This window comes from Natrix helvetica, assembly GCF_964273705.1.
Source record: "Natrix helvetica genome assembly, chromosome: 5".
Taxonomy (NCBI): domain Eukaryota; kingdom Metazoa; phylum Chordata; class Lepidosauria; order Squamata; family Natricidae; genus Natrix; species Natrix helvetica.
The window spans coordinates 42,404,848-42,424,263 of NC_138551.1; the positions used below are offsets into that span (position 1 = coordinate 42,404,848).

At 39.5% G+C, this 19,416-nt stretch overlaps 2 protein-coding genes across 2 annotated transcripts in view; both read left to right on the forward strand.

The window, feature by feature from the left end:
- TF (transferrin) overlaps positions 1–2,084 on the forward strand; it is a 28,037-nt gene extending 25,953 nt beyond the window's left edge. Inside the window, exon 17 of the mRNA XM_081954261.1 lies at positions 1,868–2,084. Within this exon, the coding sequence (XP_081810387.1) occupies positions 1,868–1,908 (41 nt within the window). The 3' untranslated portion in view covers positions 1,909–2,084. The remainder of the gene's footprint in view (positions 1–1,867) is intronic.
- A 2,997-nt stretch (positions 2,085–5,081) lies between these two features.
- On the forward strand, positions 5,082–14,351 carry SRPRB (SRP receptor subunit beta). Its single transcript, XM_081954271.1, has 7 exons — positions 5,082–5,292; positions 8,210–8,304; positions 8,501–8,578; positions 8,749–8,831; positions 9,169–9,305; positions 10,963–11,017; positions 12,488–14,351. Exons 1-7 carry the CDS (start codon positions 5,157–5,159, stop codon positions 12,702–12,704), a joined length of 801 nt encoding a protein of 266 aa, XP_081810397.1. The 5' UTR covers positions 5,082–5,156; the 3' UTR covers positions 12,705–14,351.
- The last annotated feature ends 5,065 nt before the right edge of the window (positions 14,352–19,416 follow it).

A 19,416-nucleotide genomic window follows, 5' to 3' on the forward strand; every position in this document is an offset into this window, starting at 1 on the left:
AAAATGCAGGTGGCCATCTCCAGACATTGCTAGTGTCAACTCACAAAGCATCCCTGGCCTGCTCTCGAGTTGCCATAGGCAGGGGTGATGGGAAAACGAACTTTGCAGCTGCAGTGAGGCGGTATGTCAGTCAAAACAAAGGCACATTCCAACCATATTTCTGTCAAGGCCGTCTCCACCGTTACCCACAGTAACTAACACTGTACCTTGTTTTGGCAACGTTTATGTTTCCCGTCATAAACAATATAGTTTTATACTACTCGTTCAGTCTAGAGGTTAAGGCAGCAGGCTAAAAACCAGGAAACCATGAGTTTTAGTTACACCTTAGGCATGAAGCCATCTGGGTGATTTTGGACCAGTTCTCTCTCAACCCCAGGAAGAAGGTAATGGCAAGCCATGTCTGAAAATCTTGCCAAGAAAATTGTAGGAACTAGTCCAGGCAGTTGCCAGGAGTCAAGAATAACTTCAAGGCACACGCGCGCGTGCACACACATGTTATTGTAATTTAACGTAAAATCTAAAAATGCAAACAAATAACACAAAGTAACATTAATTATAATTTACATGCAGTCTATCAGGCAGCTCAGACTAGATTTGGAACTTCTGACTATCTGATCTTCCATAACCATCTAGGCTTGTAAAATATATTATAATATACTATATTTCCAAGGAGTGCAACTTTTAGCAGTTGCTGACTTGATAATTTGTCCATCCTATTCTGTCCAAATGCTTCCCCAGTTCTTTTTGCATGGCACCAAATACACCAAATGTTGTTACTATATAGGTCCAGAGCGTCTGTAAGTTTATTGACAATTCATTTTGCAAATTGATTAAGTCAAGACGTTATAGTGGGATTTGTGAATTCTAGTTCTGCCTTAGGCATGATATAGCTGGGTGACTTTGGGTCAGTTGCTCTTTCTTAGCCCAACTCACTTCACAGGGTTGTTGTGGGGAAAATAGAAGTGAGGAATATTACATATGCTCACTGCCTTAAGTGAATTATAAAGTACTGTAATAAAGGCAAGCTGAAAAGCCAACAAATAAATATCTTCACTATCATTTGAATATGTTTTCTCTATTTTTAAAGGTATTTTTTTTTAAAAGGCATATAACACCTCCACTGTACTAGAATTTCTTGATATAAAGCACATTCAAAGTATGAGATAACGTGACAAAGAGAAAATTAAATATTAGTTGTAATAGACTATATTGAAAAGATATTTTAAATGTATGGCAAATGGTTCTGTAGAAAAATAGATCAGAGCTCTGGGCATGTTGTTTTCTTCATTGTGGTATATTACACTTGGTGTAAAGGTGTCATAAATGTTCTTTCTTTTGTTCATTTTTTAACTCTTCTGCTAAGTTCTTCAGAGATAAAGGAGAAGCCAATTGGGATAAGGTTGTTCTTTCTTTAAAAAAATAATAGAACTTAACACTACTAAGGAATACTTTAAAACAGTTACAATGATGATATTTTAATGGTGCAGAGTAGAATATGCACCTTTGGAAGGTCTTTTTCAGTCTCATTATCTGTAGAATATAGCTCTTTTCTTTCCATGCTCCCAACAATTTATAGAGGAATGTGGAATTAAACACATAGCTATCAACTGGTTAGATAAATATTCTTATGCTCTCACAAACACCCCTTATTTCGCACAAGTTGTCTTTTAAGACATGCCATACTTTGGCCTTCCCAACCTGACATGCTCTTGGGATGGCAGGGATTCAAACTGGGACTGGAATACTCAGAACGGCAAAAGATTTCCTAAAGATTAAACAGTTTGTGGGCCACTTTGTGCCATTGTAGAACAATTTATTTTGTTCTCCCTCTCTTAATTCTTACTCTTTTTCTGTTTTCTTGTGACAGAACTCCTTAAGGTCTGCACCTTCCATGGTCATGACTGGTGAATATCAAGTTCTTGCAGTGAAATAAAATGGATGCTTCATACTTACTTGCCCAAAGTTGACAAAAGTCTACCGTACTTACTTTATTCTTCTTTAATACCACCTGTTAAACTTTCCATTATGGCTTTGTAACTCTATAGAGTCACTAGTGCAAAAAATAAATAGAATTAACACCTACAGTTTAATTTCTGTTTATTTTGATTGTTTATTTTAGTAGCTTGTCTTCATATATTAGCATTTTGTGTCATTGTCTACCAAGGCTGAAAACAATTTCTTAGACACAAATAATAACAACAAATAATAGTAAGGCAACTTTATTTGGAACAGCTTTTGCTATGTACCAATACGTTTAATACTATTAAACAACAATGGCTTATCTTAAGTCCTTCGAAAGGAGTCAGTAGGTGGCTAATAATGCCAAAGCTAGACTAATCAACTTGCTGATTATGCAACCAATCATAATAATTGCTCATGATTATTAATTGTAATGGTTCATTATATAGTCAGTGAGATGTTTGGATTGGATTTGGTATTTTTATCCACTTATCAAGTGATTCCCAAGAACCTGGTAAAGATAGCTGTTTGACAGTGCTGAAAGTACCATTGCAAGATGTAAGCTATTCCAGGTATAACTGCCTTTTGCAATTGACTGATGGTGATTTTATCAATGTCAATGGTGTTCAAGTGATGCTCCAGATGTTTTGGGATTGCAGCCAAGCCACTTATTACTATCTTCATGACTCTTCAAAACAACCCCAGAGTAGGGGCCATCCAGATATTGGAGGAAATCTAATTCCAGAGGGCAGGCACTTCTGCAGAGAAGGTATACTTTTAGGGTTCCAATAGATCACATTTTTTAAACAATGAACCTGAAGTGAGCCAGTCCTTCACAATTGAATTTCAGGAAAGGTGCTGTGAGAGACTAGTCAAGTAACTTGGCAGGATGCCAAGTAGAGTTTTATAAGTAACAAGGACTTCAAATGGCACCAGTGCACCACAAAAAGTAGACTTGTTACAGGGACATAGCAGGGCAGGCCAATCACTGTTCATGCCACAGCATTCTGGATCAGTTGAAATTTCTGTATAATCTTCAAGATAAGCTCTATGTAGAGCATATTGCAGTAGTCAAGCTGCAAAGTAAGTAGGGCATGCATTATTGTCTAAAGTTCTGTTCGATTTAGGAAAACATGTAATGGGGGTACTAAATGGAGTTGTGCAAAGACCTTCCTGGCCATAGCTGAATACCTGTTCTTCAAGCAGGAACTGCAAGTTCAGAATGACCTCAATCCAACTGCATACCAACCTTGAATGAAAAATATAATTGAGTATCATTAACATATTAATTAAATTTAATCCCAAACTGGCAGATGACCTCACCCAGAAGCTCAGAAGGATACTGTGGTTAATGGTATTGAAAATCGCTCTGCAATCAAGGAGCACAAGGATGGATGTGCCATTACCACCTTAGCTCCACCATAGGTCAATGGTAAATGTGACCAAGGCTTTCTCAGTACTAAATCACAGGCTAAAACCTAAAACCTGGGTTCTCATCAGCTGCAGACTGACTATAGGCTCAACAAACTTTCCCCAAAAGGGATGATTGGAAACTGGTTGTTGGTGGTTGAAAACTTGGATTCAAGGACAGCTTTTTGAGGAGGGGGTGCACTAATATTACCAGATATTTGAATAGGCAAAAGTAAGAATAATTGGAAAGGAGGGAAAATTGGGGGCGGGGGGCGAGGACACATTATGTATTTGTGCTTACTTTCATTAGAGAAAAATGGATTACAAATGAATAAAAAGGTACACATTGCTAGTTCTGACTGCTTGCCTGACCTGTTCTGCAAGGCAGTTAGAAGGCAAAAGCCTTCAGTATGTAGATAATTTAGGTCTTGTCAATTTCAAGCATCAGTGAAAGTCAGCCCAAGATAATAATCAAATAACTAAGGTCACAGAGCAGAGCTTAACGTGCTCTGAGGAAGAAATAGCTTGTATCAGGGGTATCAAACTGGCGGCCAGTGGGCCGAATGTATCATGCCCAGGCCACATCCACCTCAGCTCTGCAAAGGCCAAAAACACTGCAATGCATCACATGATATCACAATCGAGTTTGACACCTGTGTTGTAGATGCTCAAAAAACGGACGTTTGATTTTAAGGTATCAATGGTATCACCCTCTTTTTCAGTGAGGTCAACACTATTGCCTGGCCCCAATCACAGATTGCCTCCCTGGCACTTTTACAATCCAGGATGAGCCCTGATCCCATAAACAGGTGGATAAGCTGACAGCACCGAGAACCCTAACCACTTCCTTGGGAATCAAGCTCAAATTAGAATCTAAATTTGTTTGCATGTTAAACAGGAACAGCTTTCATCCAAGAAAATCCAGAAATGGGAAATATTTTATTAGGAGTTTAGATGTCATAAAACCCTGAGTAAGCCTTGGGGTTGCCTCAGATTTCTTCATCTAGTTCAGTGGGTCTCAACCTTCCTAATGCCGCGACCCTTTAATACAGTTCCTCATGTTGTGGTGACACCAACCATAAAATTATTTTATGTTTACCGTATTTTTTTTGAAAATGTGTGTTTTCCAATGGTCTTAGGTGACCCCTGTGAAAGGGTCGTTCGACCCCCAAAGGGGTCCCGACCCACAGGTTGAGAACCACTGATCTAGTTGCTTATAAAAAAATAAAATAAAGGAAAAAATTGTAGGATTAGTGCTCTATCTTTAATTGCATATTACATAGTGTATGACATATTGGAAAAACATTGTAGTCAATACATTTTAGAGATTTATTTATTTATTATTTATTTATTTATTAGCGTTTATATACCGCCCCCTCTCCCGAAAGGGACATTGTCATGTTTTTCCCCTCACTTCTCACCAAACATTTAAAACAAACAAACATCAGACTGATAAAACAGCTCTGAAGAACCCCAAAGTCACCACTTCAGAGCACTTTGATTATTTAAATAAAATTATTACTCAATTCAGGTTTGAATACACATGCTACCATTACTCTCTCTCTCTCTCTCTCTCCCTCTCTCCCTCTCTCTCCCCTCCCCCCCTCTCCCCCTCCCTCTCTCTCTCTCCCTTAAAGATGAGTGAACTACATTTCCCATAAATCTCTTGGAGCATGATCCTCCAGTAACCAGCCACCTGCTGTAGAAACCGGAAGATGACGATTCCATAGCTGGACACGTCGCTATATTAGACGTATGAAGCTGTCACGCCTGGTGAGCGGCTCAGCATGAACGGTGTGAAAGTGGCGCCTCAGCGCGACGAATTTCCCCCTCCCCAAGATGCGCCCCTGCCGGACCAGGACGTGGCGCAGGTCCAGCTCCTGGTCTCGGTGGCGGTGGCCGTGTTCATCGTCTTAGTTCTGGGTAAGTTTCAGCGCGCCTTGGCCCTGCTCGGCAGTTGTTTTCGAGCGGCGCAGAAAGCGGGGAATGGAAGGAGAGCCGGGCTGTCCTAGTGACCCCGGAGCCTTTCGTCGCTCTGTGTCCCTTTAAATCACAATTGCAAGACTGCCGTATACGGCATGGTTATTTGAAGGCAGGTGGCGGTGGGGCTTTTGTGAAGTTCATCAGTGGGTCTTGTCGTAGAGAGGAGAAACTAGATAGATGTGTGAGAAATATGCCCTAGATCAATGGTTCCCAACCTTTTTATGGCCATGCCCCACCTAAGCGTCTCTAAAATCCTGACGCCTCCCCCCCCTATAATTCTTACTTTACTCAAAGAGTGAACTCTACTCATGTAGAGGAAGCCTGAAAGGCCATTAACTTGGTTTAAACAAGGCTCAAATTGCCCCCATTAAAAATCAAATTGCCTCCCTGTGGGGCATGGGCCTCCACGTTGGGAACCAGTGCCCTAGGTTGTACAGAAACATCATGCCATGTTTGGGGAATGTCTGGAAGGAGTAGTAGATTACTCACAAATGTATTACATTTGAACTACTTCTTTTCATTGAAGACTGCTATTAATGGATTTGGGGGAGTTTTGCAAAAGCAATGTTCCTTGTCAACCTATTCTGATCCACCCCACCCCATTCTGGCAATTGACTCCAATTTTCCACTGTCAAAATAAAGTGACTTGGAAAATAAGTATTCTGATACAACACATCTGGCAACCCACAAGCTGGTGAAAATTGCTTTGGACTTTGTTGTGAGGGATTTATAGTATTTGATGAAAGTGCAGGAGAAAGGAAGCTTGTAGGCAAATTTAATTGAGAAAGGGCTTCTGATTTCTGACCAGAAAATTGTAATTTGTAATTCTGACAAAGTAGTGTATGTTATCATTGAGTTTAATGTTATTTTGAATGAACTGCTATCCTACCACAATGGTACTTAAAAGTTTGTAAACCTTTTGAATGTTCTCTATTTCTACATCTGTAGATATGATATAAAATGTGATCTGTTCTCCATTAAAAACTAGATAAATCCAGTTCAATGAGTCAAAAACATATCTGTATATTTGAAAATGATCCAGGGCTACATATCTTTGTGTGACATAAGTATGTCACATCTCGTATGTGGACGTTAACTGATATACCACCTTTAGGCATCAACAACCACAACTAAATGTCAATCAGTTTTGCATGTTGATTTGGAGGAATTTTAGCTCATTCCTTCTTACAGAACAGCTTCAAAGGGATGTTGGTGGACCTCGTTGCATGAACTCCCCACTTCCACAATATTTCTATACAGGTTGAAGATCAGGACTTCGACTTGGACATTCCAGTATATTTAATTTTCTTTGCTTTAACCATTCTTTGGTAATTTGACTTTTGGGTCATTGTCTTCCTGCATTCCTAACCTTAACACTAAACCTGCACAGCTATTTTCTCTTTAACTTCAATTCAAAAACAGATATCATGACATTTTGCACTAGAATATGTTCTTACAATTCAGAATTCATACCTTCATCAATGATGGCAATCTGTCCTGGTCTATGGGCAGCAAAGTAGGTCCAACCTGTGATATTGCCACTACTCTGTTTCACAGAATAAGGTTCTTATGCAGTGTTTGCATTTTCCTGAACATAATGCTTTTCAGTCAAGTCAGAAAGTACTATTTTGGTCTCATCCATTCATAGAACATTCTTTTAACATCTTTCTGGATGACCCATCTGATCTTTTGCAAATTGTGGATGGGTAGTAGTGTTCTTTTTTGAGAGTAGGTCTCCTTTTAACCCTGTCATACATATCATTGCTGTTCAATATTCTCATAAACATTGACATTCACCAATGCAAGAAAGGCCTTTAGTTCTTTAGATGTTATCCTGAAGTTCTTTGAGACCTCCTAGAGTATTTCATGTATTGCTTTTGGTGTGATCCTGTTTGGTTGACCATTCCTGGGGAGGGTAACAAGGGTGTTGAATTGCTTCCATTTGTATACTTTCTGCCTGACAGTGAACTACTGGTGGGTATAGTTTCGTAATGTTTTGAAGACCAGTGAGCAGCAACAACTGTTTTTGGAGGACCTGGGAAAGTCTTTTATTCAAGCCATGACACATTTTCACAAACCTATGTTGAGAAGGTCAGACACTGATAGTAAATACCCATAATTCAATTTTTAAAATAAAGCAGGATCTCCATACTTGCACCTTAAACACCTGGCTTTAATTTTCCCTGCAAATGAATTAATAATTCTAGAAGTTTACATATTTTTGCCACGTACATGGGTCATTTTTTAGCTTTGGGTCATTTTTCTCGAATGAGTGTAATGTTTTTATTAATTGTTTAATTGGGTTCACTTTATATAGTTTTATAACTAGTATGGAGAACAGATCACATTTCAGATCATACTTATACAGAAACTTTGAATATTTAAAAGAACGCATAAACTTAAACAGTATTATATTTCTGCAGTGCTTCTCTTAAAATGTTCTTATCTTGGTTTGAATGATAAACATTGTTCAGAATAGATTTTTGTAAACTTCATTAGGGCTCATATTAATAAAAGATAAATAAACGACTAATGCTTGTTTCTAAACAAATACATTTCCTTGTTTGGTGTGCATGTATTTCTGATTTGGCTGTACAGAAAGTGGTAAAAAGTAAATTTTACAGGAAATAAATATTGTGAATTGCCTGCTTATTCTGTCGGCTCAACTGTTTATAACACAGGAAAAAAGTTACAGGTTTGGAAAAACTTGCATATGACTTAAAAATTATAATTTATGGTGTACTCTCTGTATATAATGTGAAGTAGCTTTGATTTTAAACATTGCATGAATCAAAATATTTTCATGGATAGCAATGTTATTTATGCATTTAGCTTAGTTATTGCTTGTCTTTTTCAGTACTTTGGAAAGTTTTCCAAGCAAGAAAGAGCAGTCGGACAGCAGTGCTTCTGGCTGGTCTGTGTGACTCAGGAAAAACTCTTCTGTTTGTTAGGGTATGCAAGTTTCTTTCATAATTTCTTTTAGACTGTATCTTTTAGACTAATATTTTGTTGTGATTTTTTTCATGTTATCAGAAGATTAAACTCAAACACTTTTAATTTCTTCTTGCTTTTGAAGTCTTTGAAAGCATTAGATTGGTCATTTTACTGAGAATATTTAATTTTACCTGCTTTCTTTTGATTTCCGTAGCTCTTAACAGGAAATTTCCGAAATACTCAGACTTCCATAACTGATGGTTCTGCCTTGTACAGAGTAAAAAATGACAAGGTAAGGATGAAAACGTTACATATTGTGGTATATATGTATACATATGTGAAAGGATTGTTATTTGTTTGAAATAAACTCAAATAATCGTAGAATGCAATAAAAATGTATAAGCCTAAGCAAAATACTGCCGTAAATTGCTCCATGATAAATATTTATTGCTTTTCCTATAGAATAGGAATGTGACTTTAATTGACCTTCCTGGCCATGAGAGCTTGAGGCTTCAGTTCCTGGATAGGTTCAAGGCTGCAGCTAGGTAAGTTTCAAAAGAATGGTTCTATTAGCATTTTCAGGACATTACTGGTGTATAGACTTTTAGGATTGCTGCAAATAAATAGGAGGATGTGATGAAATATGTGCATCTCATTTATTGGATTTTGTTTATCTCTCGCTCCCTCTCTTTTCCTAAACTTTTCTGTCCTGCTAATTGGAGAAGAGTTTCAAAACAAAATAATTCATACCAATTTTGACAGTATCAACACTTAAGAGGGAAAAAGTGCTGATTATAAGCAGTTTCATCTTGTGGAGGGGAGTTGTTTATTTTGCTGATATATCAATTGAAGTTATGCACTGCATATTTTTTTTTTGTATAGGGCAGTTGTGTTTGTTGTGGATAGTGTAGCTTTCCAACGGGAGATGAAAGATGTGGCAGAATTTCTATATCATCTCCTGACTGACAACACAATTCTGAAAAATGCACCTCCCCTCTTAATAGCCTGCAACAAGCAAGGTAAAGCCTTTCATCTTTTAAATAAACCGAACTTCACTGACATATAATTTAAAATGTTTATAGTGATCAGTATTTTGCCATGCCTTTTATAAGGTATAGAATAAATGCACATTTGGTAAACTAACTAACAACTTTTATCTGTTTCTGAAATTTGAATCCTGTTATGGGAAATCATGGTTTATTTTAATGGTGGTTTATGAACTCAGCCAATTAGCCAGATACAAATATAACTATTATTTACATATCTGGATGGATATCACCAACCTATTACCAGGCCATTGCGTTGCAGTGGTGAATTCAGGTTTTAGTAACTCCCCTTTTTAGAAACTGAGTGATGACTATGTCTGGAAGAAATACCGTGTTTCCCTGAAAATAAGAGAGGGTCTTATTTTCATTTGCCTCCCCCCCAATTTTGCTTGAGCCTTATTATCGGGGGGCAGGGGCGCTTATTGGTTTGGGGTTGCCGGGTGGCTGCTCTCTTGCAAGCGGGCACCCAAAGAGCCGGGCACAGTCTCAGGGGCAAACAGCTCTGTTGCGCTGTCGCAGCAGTGCAACAAAGCCGCCATGAGGTGACCACGCTCATGAGCAGCCGCCCGGCAACGCCCCTTTCCAGCCGGGCAGAGCGCCACTCACCAACCCAGTAATATCCTAAAGGCGCTAAGCCGCGTGGCGCTTTGCCTAGCTGGAAAGAGAGGTTGTGCGAGCACTTGTTCTACCTACAACTGTCCCTGCAGGGCTGTGCCAGGGCGCCATTGCCGCCCCGCTGCTGCCGCCCCGTTGCCGCCGCCGCCATGCTCCAAGCATAACTGGCTTCCAACAGCCAGCCCACAACCATAGAGCGTAGTCCCAGAGCGGCCGCTGGAAGATTCGGCAGCGGATCTCCCGAGTTTGGAAGCCGGTTATGCTCGGAGCATGGCAGTGGCAGCGGGGCAGCCTGTCCCAGCCCTGTAGGGAGAGTTGGGCATGATGAGGCAGGGAGGCACGCGAGCTGGAGGCAGAACAAGTGCTCGGGCAACCTCTCTTTCCAGCTGGGCAGAATGCCATACAGCTTAGCGCCTTTGTGATATTACTGTGTCAGTGAGTGGCGCTGTGCCTGGCTGGAAAGGGGTGTTGCCGGGCAGCTGCTCATGAGAGCAGCTGCCAGGCAACACTCCGCTCCAGCTGGGCACAGCGCCAGCCACCAACCTAGCGGTATCCCAAAAGCGTCAAGTAATTGTGAGCCCCTTTGCCCCCCTCCTCCCCGGCTCCTGCAGCTTTGTGCCTTCGGGATATCGCTAGGTTGGTGAGTGGCACTCTGCCTGGCTGGAGGGGGGGGGGTGTCCAGAAGGCTTATTATTGGGAGAGGGCATATATTTTGCCCACAGGAAAAATATGGCATGGTCTTATTATCAGGACATGTCGTAATTTCAGGGAAACACGGTAGTTGTGTGACTTTCCCCATTTCTTGTAATTATCTGAGAAGATTTGCCTTCATGAGCTTGTCTGATGACAATTCAGATTAAACCTTCTCTAACTACCTTCCAATTTCTTTGGAATGCACCCGTAGAGTTCAGAGGCCTAGCAGTGTCACTAGCTTTCAGAAAGTTCCTTCAAATGTATCAAGCCATTGTTATCTGTAGCACAGTATTAATATGTTTATCCCTTATTCCTTCCATAGATGTTACAATGGCAAAATCTTCTAAGCTCATACAGCAGCAACTGGAAAGAGAGCTGTAAGTTCAAAGAATCACCTTATCGGGGTCAACCTTCATGCATCTTTCCTTATGTGCAAGGTTACTGCCTAATAGTGATGAAATTATTTTCATGTTGTTGTGAAGGCACAGCGTAAAGTAACGTTGAGCAAATGAAAATTTTGCCTGTAGAATTTCCAAACTGTTCTGACGCCTGAGATCAGCTAGAGTTTTAAATAGCAACATACATATTAATTTAATCAAGTCTATTAGCTGGAGTATATATTTAAAACGTTGCTTTCAAAAATTATTCAAATTATTCTTGATTTAGTATCTCAGTTTCCCCCCTCCCTCTCTCCCTTGCCATTGATTTTTTGTTGACTGCTGGAGACCTCCTGAACTGGTCCCTGCAGTTTTCTCGACAAGATTTTGGAAATGGTTTGCCATTGTCTCCTTCCTGAGAGGGTGTGACTTAAGTTCCTACATTTAGCCCCTACAACATCCAATTTTACAAAAATGTATTTCTTTTATAACCTGAATGGATAATTATAATTTTATGCATACTATATAGTTCACATTGAAAAATAACAATGGATACTTCCTTTTCCCACGTATATACTGTACCTGAATCTCTTCCATCCATTAAAATAAGGAACATTTAAAGTAATGCCATAATTTGTTTTGTGTTTTCAAATTAAATTTCTGAGCAAATGTAACACAAAAAAGGTGCTTTCCTTTGTTGAACTTTAAGTTAATCCTTAAAGCTATTCCCTGAATCATTATAATCTTATTTTTGGTTATCACCAGAACTGACAACAAATTGCAAAGATGTTGCTGAGAAGGAAATATCTCTTTGTTCTCCTTTTCCTAAAGTACAATTGACGAATTAAAATGCTTGACCAATTATTGAAACTTTAAGTATGATTTACTGTTGCCAGATTTCTGTGTGCTTTGGCTATAAATATCTATGATCTAATATTTAGGTCCTTTTCCCAAAGATGGATTATTCATCTGTTTTATATATTTCGGTGCCATGCTTTCTCTTGGGCAGCTCAGAGTGACTTACAAAGAAACACTCTGAAAAACAGGATAGCCAACAAAACATGAAAATAATCAAGACATAAATTAAAGTAAAAGATAGGCAGAGAATATCTGTAGCTTGGGTGTAGGATGAGAGTAAAGATTTGATCTCCAAGCTTATGGGTTGGTTTCTGAACATTTCAGTACTATTCTAGATGACATCTTTAACTCCGCTGAAGATGTTACTTAGTTTGGTAATGAAATGTTCAGAAACCAATTCACAAGCTTGGAGAACAAACCTTTATCCTAAAAGTTATGCTTTAAAGAGGAAAAAAAACAATAAAACAGATAATAGTTTGGTTGTGGAGAAGTTGTGATCCTACCCATGTTGTCTAGTTTCATACATCTCTCTCTAAAGATTGTGCAACCTGCCCACAATGCCACTTGTTGATTTTATACAAACCCATTTTGTTCTCCTTTTTTTTTTTACAGTAATACCTTACGAGTGACCCTCTCTGCTGCCCCAAGTACTATGGATAGTTCAAGCTCGGGATCTGTCATTCAGCTTGGGAAGAAGGGAAAGGAGTTCGACTTCTCTCAGCTGCCCATGAAAGTTGAATTTATTGAATGTAGTGCCAGAGGAAATAAGGGAGAGGAGGGTAGTGCTGATATTAATGACTTGGAAAAATGGCTAGCAAAAATTGGCTGAGAATAAGGTGGCAAAGAAGAGACCCCGGGAAGAGTAGGTACTGGAATGGGGCATGCAATTTAATAGAGAAAGAACATGAGTTTTAAATAGCAACTTGACTAGGAAAAGATGCACACTTGGAGCAATGATGAGGACATTCAGTCTCTTGCTCAGGGAAGTTTTTACTTTCTATTCCTTGTTCCCAGAAAGGCTCTGCTGAAGTATTCTTTAAATGCAGCCTAGCAAAGTGTAGCCTCTTTTCTGCTTCCCATTCTCATTGTTGTAGGCAATTTTCTTCTTTGAAAAAGGAGAATCCTTGTTACGCAAACCTCTCAAAATGAAAAGGATCATGTCTAGATATTCCTAGATTCAAATTCTTTTGCTTCTGTTTTCCTTCCAATACTCTTCTCATCTGAAATGCTTGTGATCCATTCAATTTATTTTATTCTTTCATTCTCTAAAAAGTTTTATAGCACTCTGGAATGAGTAGAATTTACTATTGTAATACTAGTAATGTGGCTTCTAAAAAAAAAAAAAAAGAAATAGGTAACTATTTCCAATATTCTGTGCAATGCCTAGCAGTGTGGCCATCCTATCACTTGATATGTGTTGTTTTGCTTCTAAAAATTGACTGAATAATTGGTATGCAAGATTAGAAAATCTCAACCTACCTACCTGCCTTCCTGCCTTCCTTCTGCGATGTGATGTTGTTATTTTAGTATTTAAACTCTGATGGATACTTCCCTACTCTTTTCTGATACACATTTGGTTGGATTATGAAATTCTTAGCAAATGTTAACTTATATGGCATCTTCATGGAAAGAGTGTACCAAGTGTGTAAATCTACTAAAATGTAACGTGCTACCTTCTGAGAATATTACATTTTAATAGATTTAAAACTTCTATTAGTGCTTCAAGAGGTGTCATTCCACCAGCTCTTGAAAGATGCTTCTCCTGTAGAATGCTCAGTGTTCAAGAGAAGAACAATTACATCTGCGTACCTGTGATTCTCTATCAAACAAGATGTAACTGTTCTCAGTTATATTCTTGTTTAAGTGTATTTTATATGCCATACTTTTTACAGCAGAAATAGGTAACTTAGAATTTTTTTAGTCTATCACAAGCTGGACCTGATACTTTTTCTTGATGAGTTTCATTTCCCAAAAGTATTGTCTGTAAAAAAAAAGTGATATGTACACAGAAAACACATTTAATTGTTGTTTTGAATGCTTAATGTACATCTCTTCTGTCCTGTACTTGTTACTAAAGACCAAGTTCTATTAAAATGTTTTTCTTAAATTGTATGAATTGGTCCCTAATATTTATGTATACCCCACAAAAATCTGTTCAGTATTAGTAGCTTCACGATTTGCTTCCAAGTATAGACTTAGAAATAGCTTTTTGTACATTAGGTGACTTGAAAATGGAACGTCAGGGCCATGCCTCAAAACTATGTTTGAGCTTAGGAATGAAGTTGTGCTCTCTTGCTTTTATTTCATAAAGTTTTTGCCAAATCCAGAATAAAAGTGGTAAATAAATCTTGAGTACTCTGCTTGCCATGAGCGCCATGGCCCACATTGTCCTTGAACAAGGTGCAAAGGTGTAGAAACCCACACGTTTTTATATTGTTATTTATGTCTACAAATAAAGATATATTTGCCTAACATATTTCTGATATTTTCAGTCACATTTTGTTTAAATAGAACGTGGACTGTTTAGAGTGCATTTTTAAATAGGATTATTTTTGCTTGTGAAAGTCTTTATGACTTGCTACAAAATTCTATATGATTAAAAGATGTATTTTAACAGGAGTTACTGTACATTTTTTTGTATTTTAGTTCTAAATTGTAATTGGGGAGGGAGGCTGAAAGGAAGCAACAGTGATGTTGTAGGATTTAATTTGTTATAGGATATAAACATTAATTCCTGGAGCAGTGTCAAATTGCAGCATGTAAAAAATTATATCACGGTTACAACCAATATTAAAAATCTGTCTACTGCCAGATGTTGGATTTAAAGAGAGCCCTTTGGGTTTGAGAAATGCTAGATTACATGTGTTTTATATGTAGCAGTAAAAATACCTTTTATATATTTTAATGTGAATTTACAAAGACAGAATTACAAGGCACAGATATCTGGAAACAGCATCTTATAAAAGATATATATGTTGTCTGTTTCTGTATTTAAATAATTGCTGGAATAAAAGTACTGTATTTTTCGGAGTATAAGACGCACCCTTTTCCCTCAAAAAAGAGGTTGAAAATCTGGGTGCTTCTTATACACTGAAGACAGATTTTTTGCCTCCTGAAACCCCGCCCCCTTCACCAAAATGGCTGTGCATAGCCTTTAGGAGCCTTGCAGAGTGTTCCTGGGGGCTGGGGAGGGCAGAAATGAGGAAATAACAGGCTGATTTTTGTTCGTTTCCCCCCCCCCCGGCCTCAGGAGCACTCTGCAAGGCTCCTAAAGCTATGCATGCCCCCCCCCCTTTTTTTGACAAAAACAGGCCCTTTTCACCAAAAATTGGTCATTTTTTGCTTATTTTTGCCCCCCCGCGGAGCACTCTATAAGCCTCCTAAAGGCTATTCATGCCCTTAAAAAAAACAAGCCAGTTTTTGCAAAAAACGGGCCATTTTTGGGAAGTCTGCAGAGTGCAAAAACATATTTTTTTAATTTGCCTCTTCAAAACCTTGATGTGTCTTATACTCTGAAAAATACGGTAAACAAAAATATTTTCCTATTGCAATAGGAAACTACTCCCATAGTTTTATTCGTCCAATATGTATTTGCCAATTGAAGACAGCATTTTAATTTTTTTAAAGGATTTGTTAATGGTGCTAAGAACATTTGCATGGAGATTCTGCTGCTTCTGTTAAAAAAATAAGCTCTTATATATTTAAGAGAAATTACCTTTATTGTCATTTATAACCAGGCGCTTAAATACTTTGCTCTGCCAGTTGGCTTGGGACTCCAAAGGAAAAGCTTCATGTTGGGAGTGGTAGATAATATCAGATCCCATCTCCCCCACCACTCATCCTACTCCCTCCCTCCCCATCTTTTAGGTATTGCATTTTGTATTTTTATATTTTTGGAGTATTATCTTTTTAATATTGCAAGCTACCCAGAGTTACCTATGTATGCCATGGTAAGATGGGCGGTCAATAAAATTAATAAATCAATAAAGCTAAGTTCAATACCAATTCCAATAAAAGGTGGTCTCAATAGACTGTCTCTTCTTCATCTTTTGTCTATATACTGATTGTTTTTTTCTCAACTATCAATTCAGTGGGAGACAATCCATTGTGTAGTTTCTATAAATTGCTCTGGGGAGGGCTATAGAAACTGTTCTTTGAAAGATTTTCAGCTCAGCTGTGTTGAATTTCAGTTTTGTGTTTTGGTTGAATTTCTTTAGTTAATGCAAATGGCCCAAAGAGGGCAGAACCTCCAAATTTTAAATATTTGCCAGTGATTCCTCCACTTGTGTGTTACTTTGCAAATATTGCAGTTTTATGTATCAGGCTGTGATGTCAGTTTAATTCCTGGAATACTGCTGTTCCATTAAGCTTGGGTCCCATGGCTTAATTTAACTAGAATGTTTCTAGACTAAGTTTTTATTCTGCAACTTCATTGTCCATCTGGGGAATTTTATTGCTGTCTTCATAAACAAAAAGTATGCTAAGTAATGAAATAATGGTATATTCATGCCTGCAATGATGTTTGCTAAGAATTTTGAGTAAACAAATATTCTGCTTGGTGACACACTTTTTCTCCCTAATCTTTTGGGGATTTATCTACATGGATTTATTGTTGCTAATCTGTGGGCATATTTATCAGAACCACATTACTGCAATTTATGCAGCCAAATGTGTTGAAATAATGACTCCCAAGAATTTTAGCTAGATAATATCACTGGCCATGTTTTTAGCTTTCTATTCCACAGATAATCAATTGAATAGAAGTTGTGAAGAACAGCTTGCCTCCAGAAGTTGTGAATGCCCCAACACTGGAAGTCTTTAAGAATATGTTGGATAGCCATTTGTCTGAAACGGTATAGGGCAGTGATGGCGAACCTTTTTTGGCTCGCGTGCCACAAGTGGGGGGAGCGCAGGGCGGTCGAGTGCGGGCGTGCCGCACCCATAATGCAACGTGCGACCACCCCAGTGCGCATGTGCGCAAAACGTGCGACCCCCCCCATTTTTACATGTTTTTTTTGCCCTCCCCATGCTCCAGGGGCTTTATAGGAGCCTGGGGAGGGCGAAAAGAGCCTCCCCCGACCACCCGGAGGGCCTCCGGAGGCTTCAGGGCCTGTCCAGAGGCTTCCCTGAAGCCTTCGGAGTGCTTAAAATGACCCTCTGAGCAAACCGGAAGTGACTTCTGGGTTGCTCGGAGGATGGTTTTAAGCGCTCCGAAGGCATCAGGGCCCGTCCGAGGGGGGCGGGGGAGGCTCTTTTCGCCCTCCCCAGGCTCCTAATAAAGCCTCTGGAGCCTGGGGAAGGCGAAAAATAGCTTTTAAAAAGGTGAACTCAGCTGGCCAGCGCACGCATGCGCGCTGGCCAGCTGACAGGGCAGCGCCTTGCATGCCCTGACAAATGGCTCCACGTGCCACTTGTGGCACGCGTGCCATAGGTTCGCCATCACGGGTATAGGGTTTCCTGCCTATGCAGGGGGTTGGACTAGAAGACCTCCAAGGTCCCTTCCAACTCCCAACCAGCCTGTTTAAACTCCTGTGAAGAAGGTTCCACCTCTGAGGTATTCTGTTCCATTGTGGACCAGCTGCTTAGGAAATTTATCCTGGCATTAAAATTTGCCTCTTCATAATTTAAATCCTTTTAAAAAAATCTATCTTCTGGAACAACTCTGAGCCATACAATTCTGTCCTCTACATCAGGTGTGTCCAACCCGTGGCTCACAGGCCGCATGTGACCTCAAACAGCTAGTAATATGCCCCCATACTATCTTACATCTTCCGGGTAAACACATCCATTGCCTCCAAAACTTCTATAAAAGTTTTGCCTTCCAGCCTTATCATCTTGATAATAAAGGCTTGTCTATGAGCACAATGATCCATCTTGGTGTCCTTCAAATACTGGTATGTTGTCCTAAATCCTTACATCTTGCTAATATGGGCAATGCCAGGGGTTATGAAAGTTGCAGTCTTGACTACCTGGAAGATATTTGCTTGGTGAATACTTCTTCAAACTTGAGTAAAAGTCTCATTAACAAGGCCAAATGGTTGGTTGAGATTTTTCTTCGGAGTACAGACTCTTACATCAAGCTAAAATAGAATCTGAAGTCTATTTCTTTAACTCTTCATGCAGAAAAGAGATGGAGGATACATCGTTTTTTCGGATATTCCTGTTACGATTAATGAAATAATGTATTGCATATTGACTTTTGCTAAGGCAAGCTTTTCTTTGGGGGAAGATTCTAAATGTATAAAAACTAATTCTACTCTTCTAATTGTATGAAATTTACTAACCCCCCCCCCCTTCTTGTCCTCTTAAAGCCATGTGGCATGGTGTGAATTAGTGCTAATTTCATTCATAGAAGACATTTGAAATACAGGCTCAAGGTCAATCCCTCCAAGACTGAGTGGCTGTGGTTCCCGTCATCCCGATTTGTGCATCTTGTACCATCTTTGATGATAAGGGGGAGAAATTTTAGCCCCATCAGAGAGGGCCCGCAATCTGGGAGTAGTTCTGGATAGGCGGCTTAGTTTAGAAGAACACCTGATGGCCGTGACCAGGGGGACCCTTTACCAGATTTGCCTGGTACGCCAGTTGCACCCCTTCCTGGACCGGGATGCCCTGTGCACAGCCACTCACGCCCTCGTCCTTTCTTGCCTGGACTACTGTAATGCTCTCTCTACATGGGGCTGCCCTTGAAGAGCATCCGGAGGCTTCAGCTGGTCCAGAATGTGGCCGCGTGGGTTTTCATGGGGTTACCTAGGTGCTCCCATGTTACACCCCTTTTAGGCGCCCTGCACTGGTTGCCGGTTGTTTTCTGGGTGCGATTCAAGGTGTTAATTATGATCTTTAAAGTGCTCCATGGCTTAGGCCCAGGGTACATGCGAGGCCACCTACTGCCACCAGTAGCCTCCCACCATCCAGTACGTTCCCACAGAATTGGCCTCCTTAAGGTGCCATTGGCCATGCAGTGTCGGCTGGCGACTCCCAGGGGAAGAGCCTTCTCTGTGGGAGAGCCTTCCCTCTGGAATGAGCTCCCCTCAGAGCTTCGCATAATTCCCGACCTCCGGTCCTTCCGGCGCGCCCTAAAAAGTTGACTTTTCCAGCAAGCTGGCCTGGTCTGAATAAATTATTAATTTTAATTGTTAATTTTAATTTAATTTCTAAATCTCATTGTAAATGTCTATTGGGTTTTTTGGATATTCTATTTAATCTTTCTTTTAACTTTTGTAATATGTGTTTTTATGTTGTACGCCGCCCTGAGTCCTTTGGGAGAAGGGCGGCATATAAGTTCAATAAATCTAAACCTAAACATGTTGAACCACTTTTGTGCTTCATGAATCATTGTGTGAAACCAGAACAAGTAGTGAAAGCATCATATCGAAACATAAATTAAAACTAATGGACATCTGGAGTGTTGCTTTGGGGGTGAACCAATACAACAGTGCTTAGGTTTATCTGCATGGATTGTTTTAAATATTAGTTGTGTATAGTTGGGATACTCTTATGTTTGCCTCAAAACTATAAAAACTTCAGTTATATGACCAAGC

Excerpts from the sequence above, each read along its gene's own strand:
- SRPRB (XM_081954271.1), top strand. The coding sequence starts at position 5,157 with ATGAACGGTGTGAAAGTGGCGCCTCAGCGCGACGAATTTCCCCCTCCC. Across the intron at positions 5,293-8,209 it reads GTTCATCGTCTTAGTTCTGG|TACTTTGGAAAGTTTTCCAA; the intron begins GTAAGTTTCAGC and ends TGTCTTTTTCAG. Across the intron at positions 8,579-8,748 it reads ACAGAGTAAAAAATGACAAG|AATAGGAATGTGACTTTAAT; the intron begins GTAAGGATGAAA and ends CTTTTCCTATAG.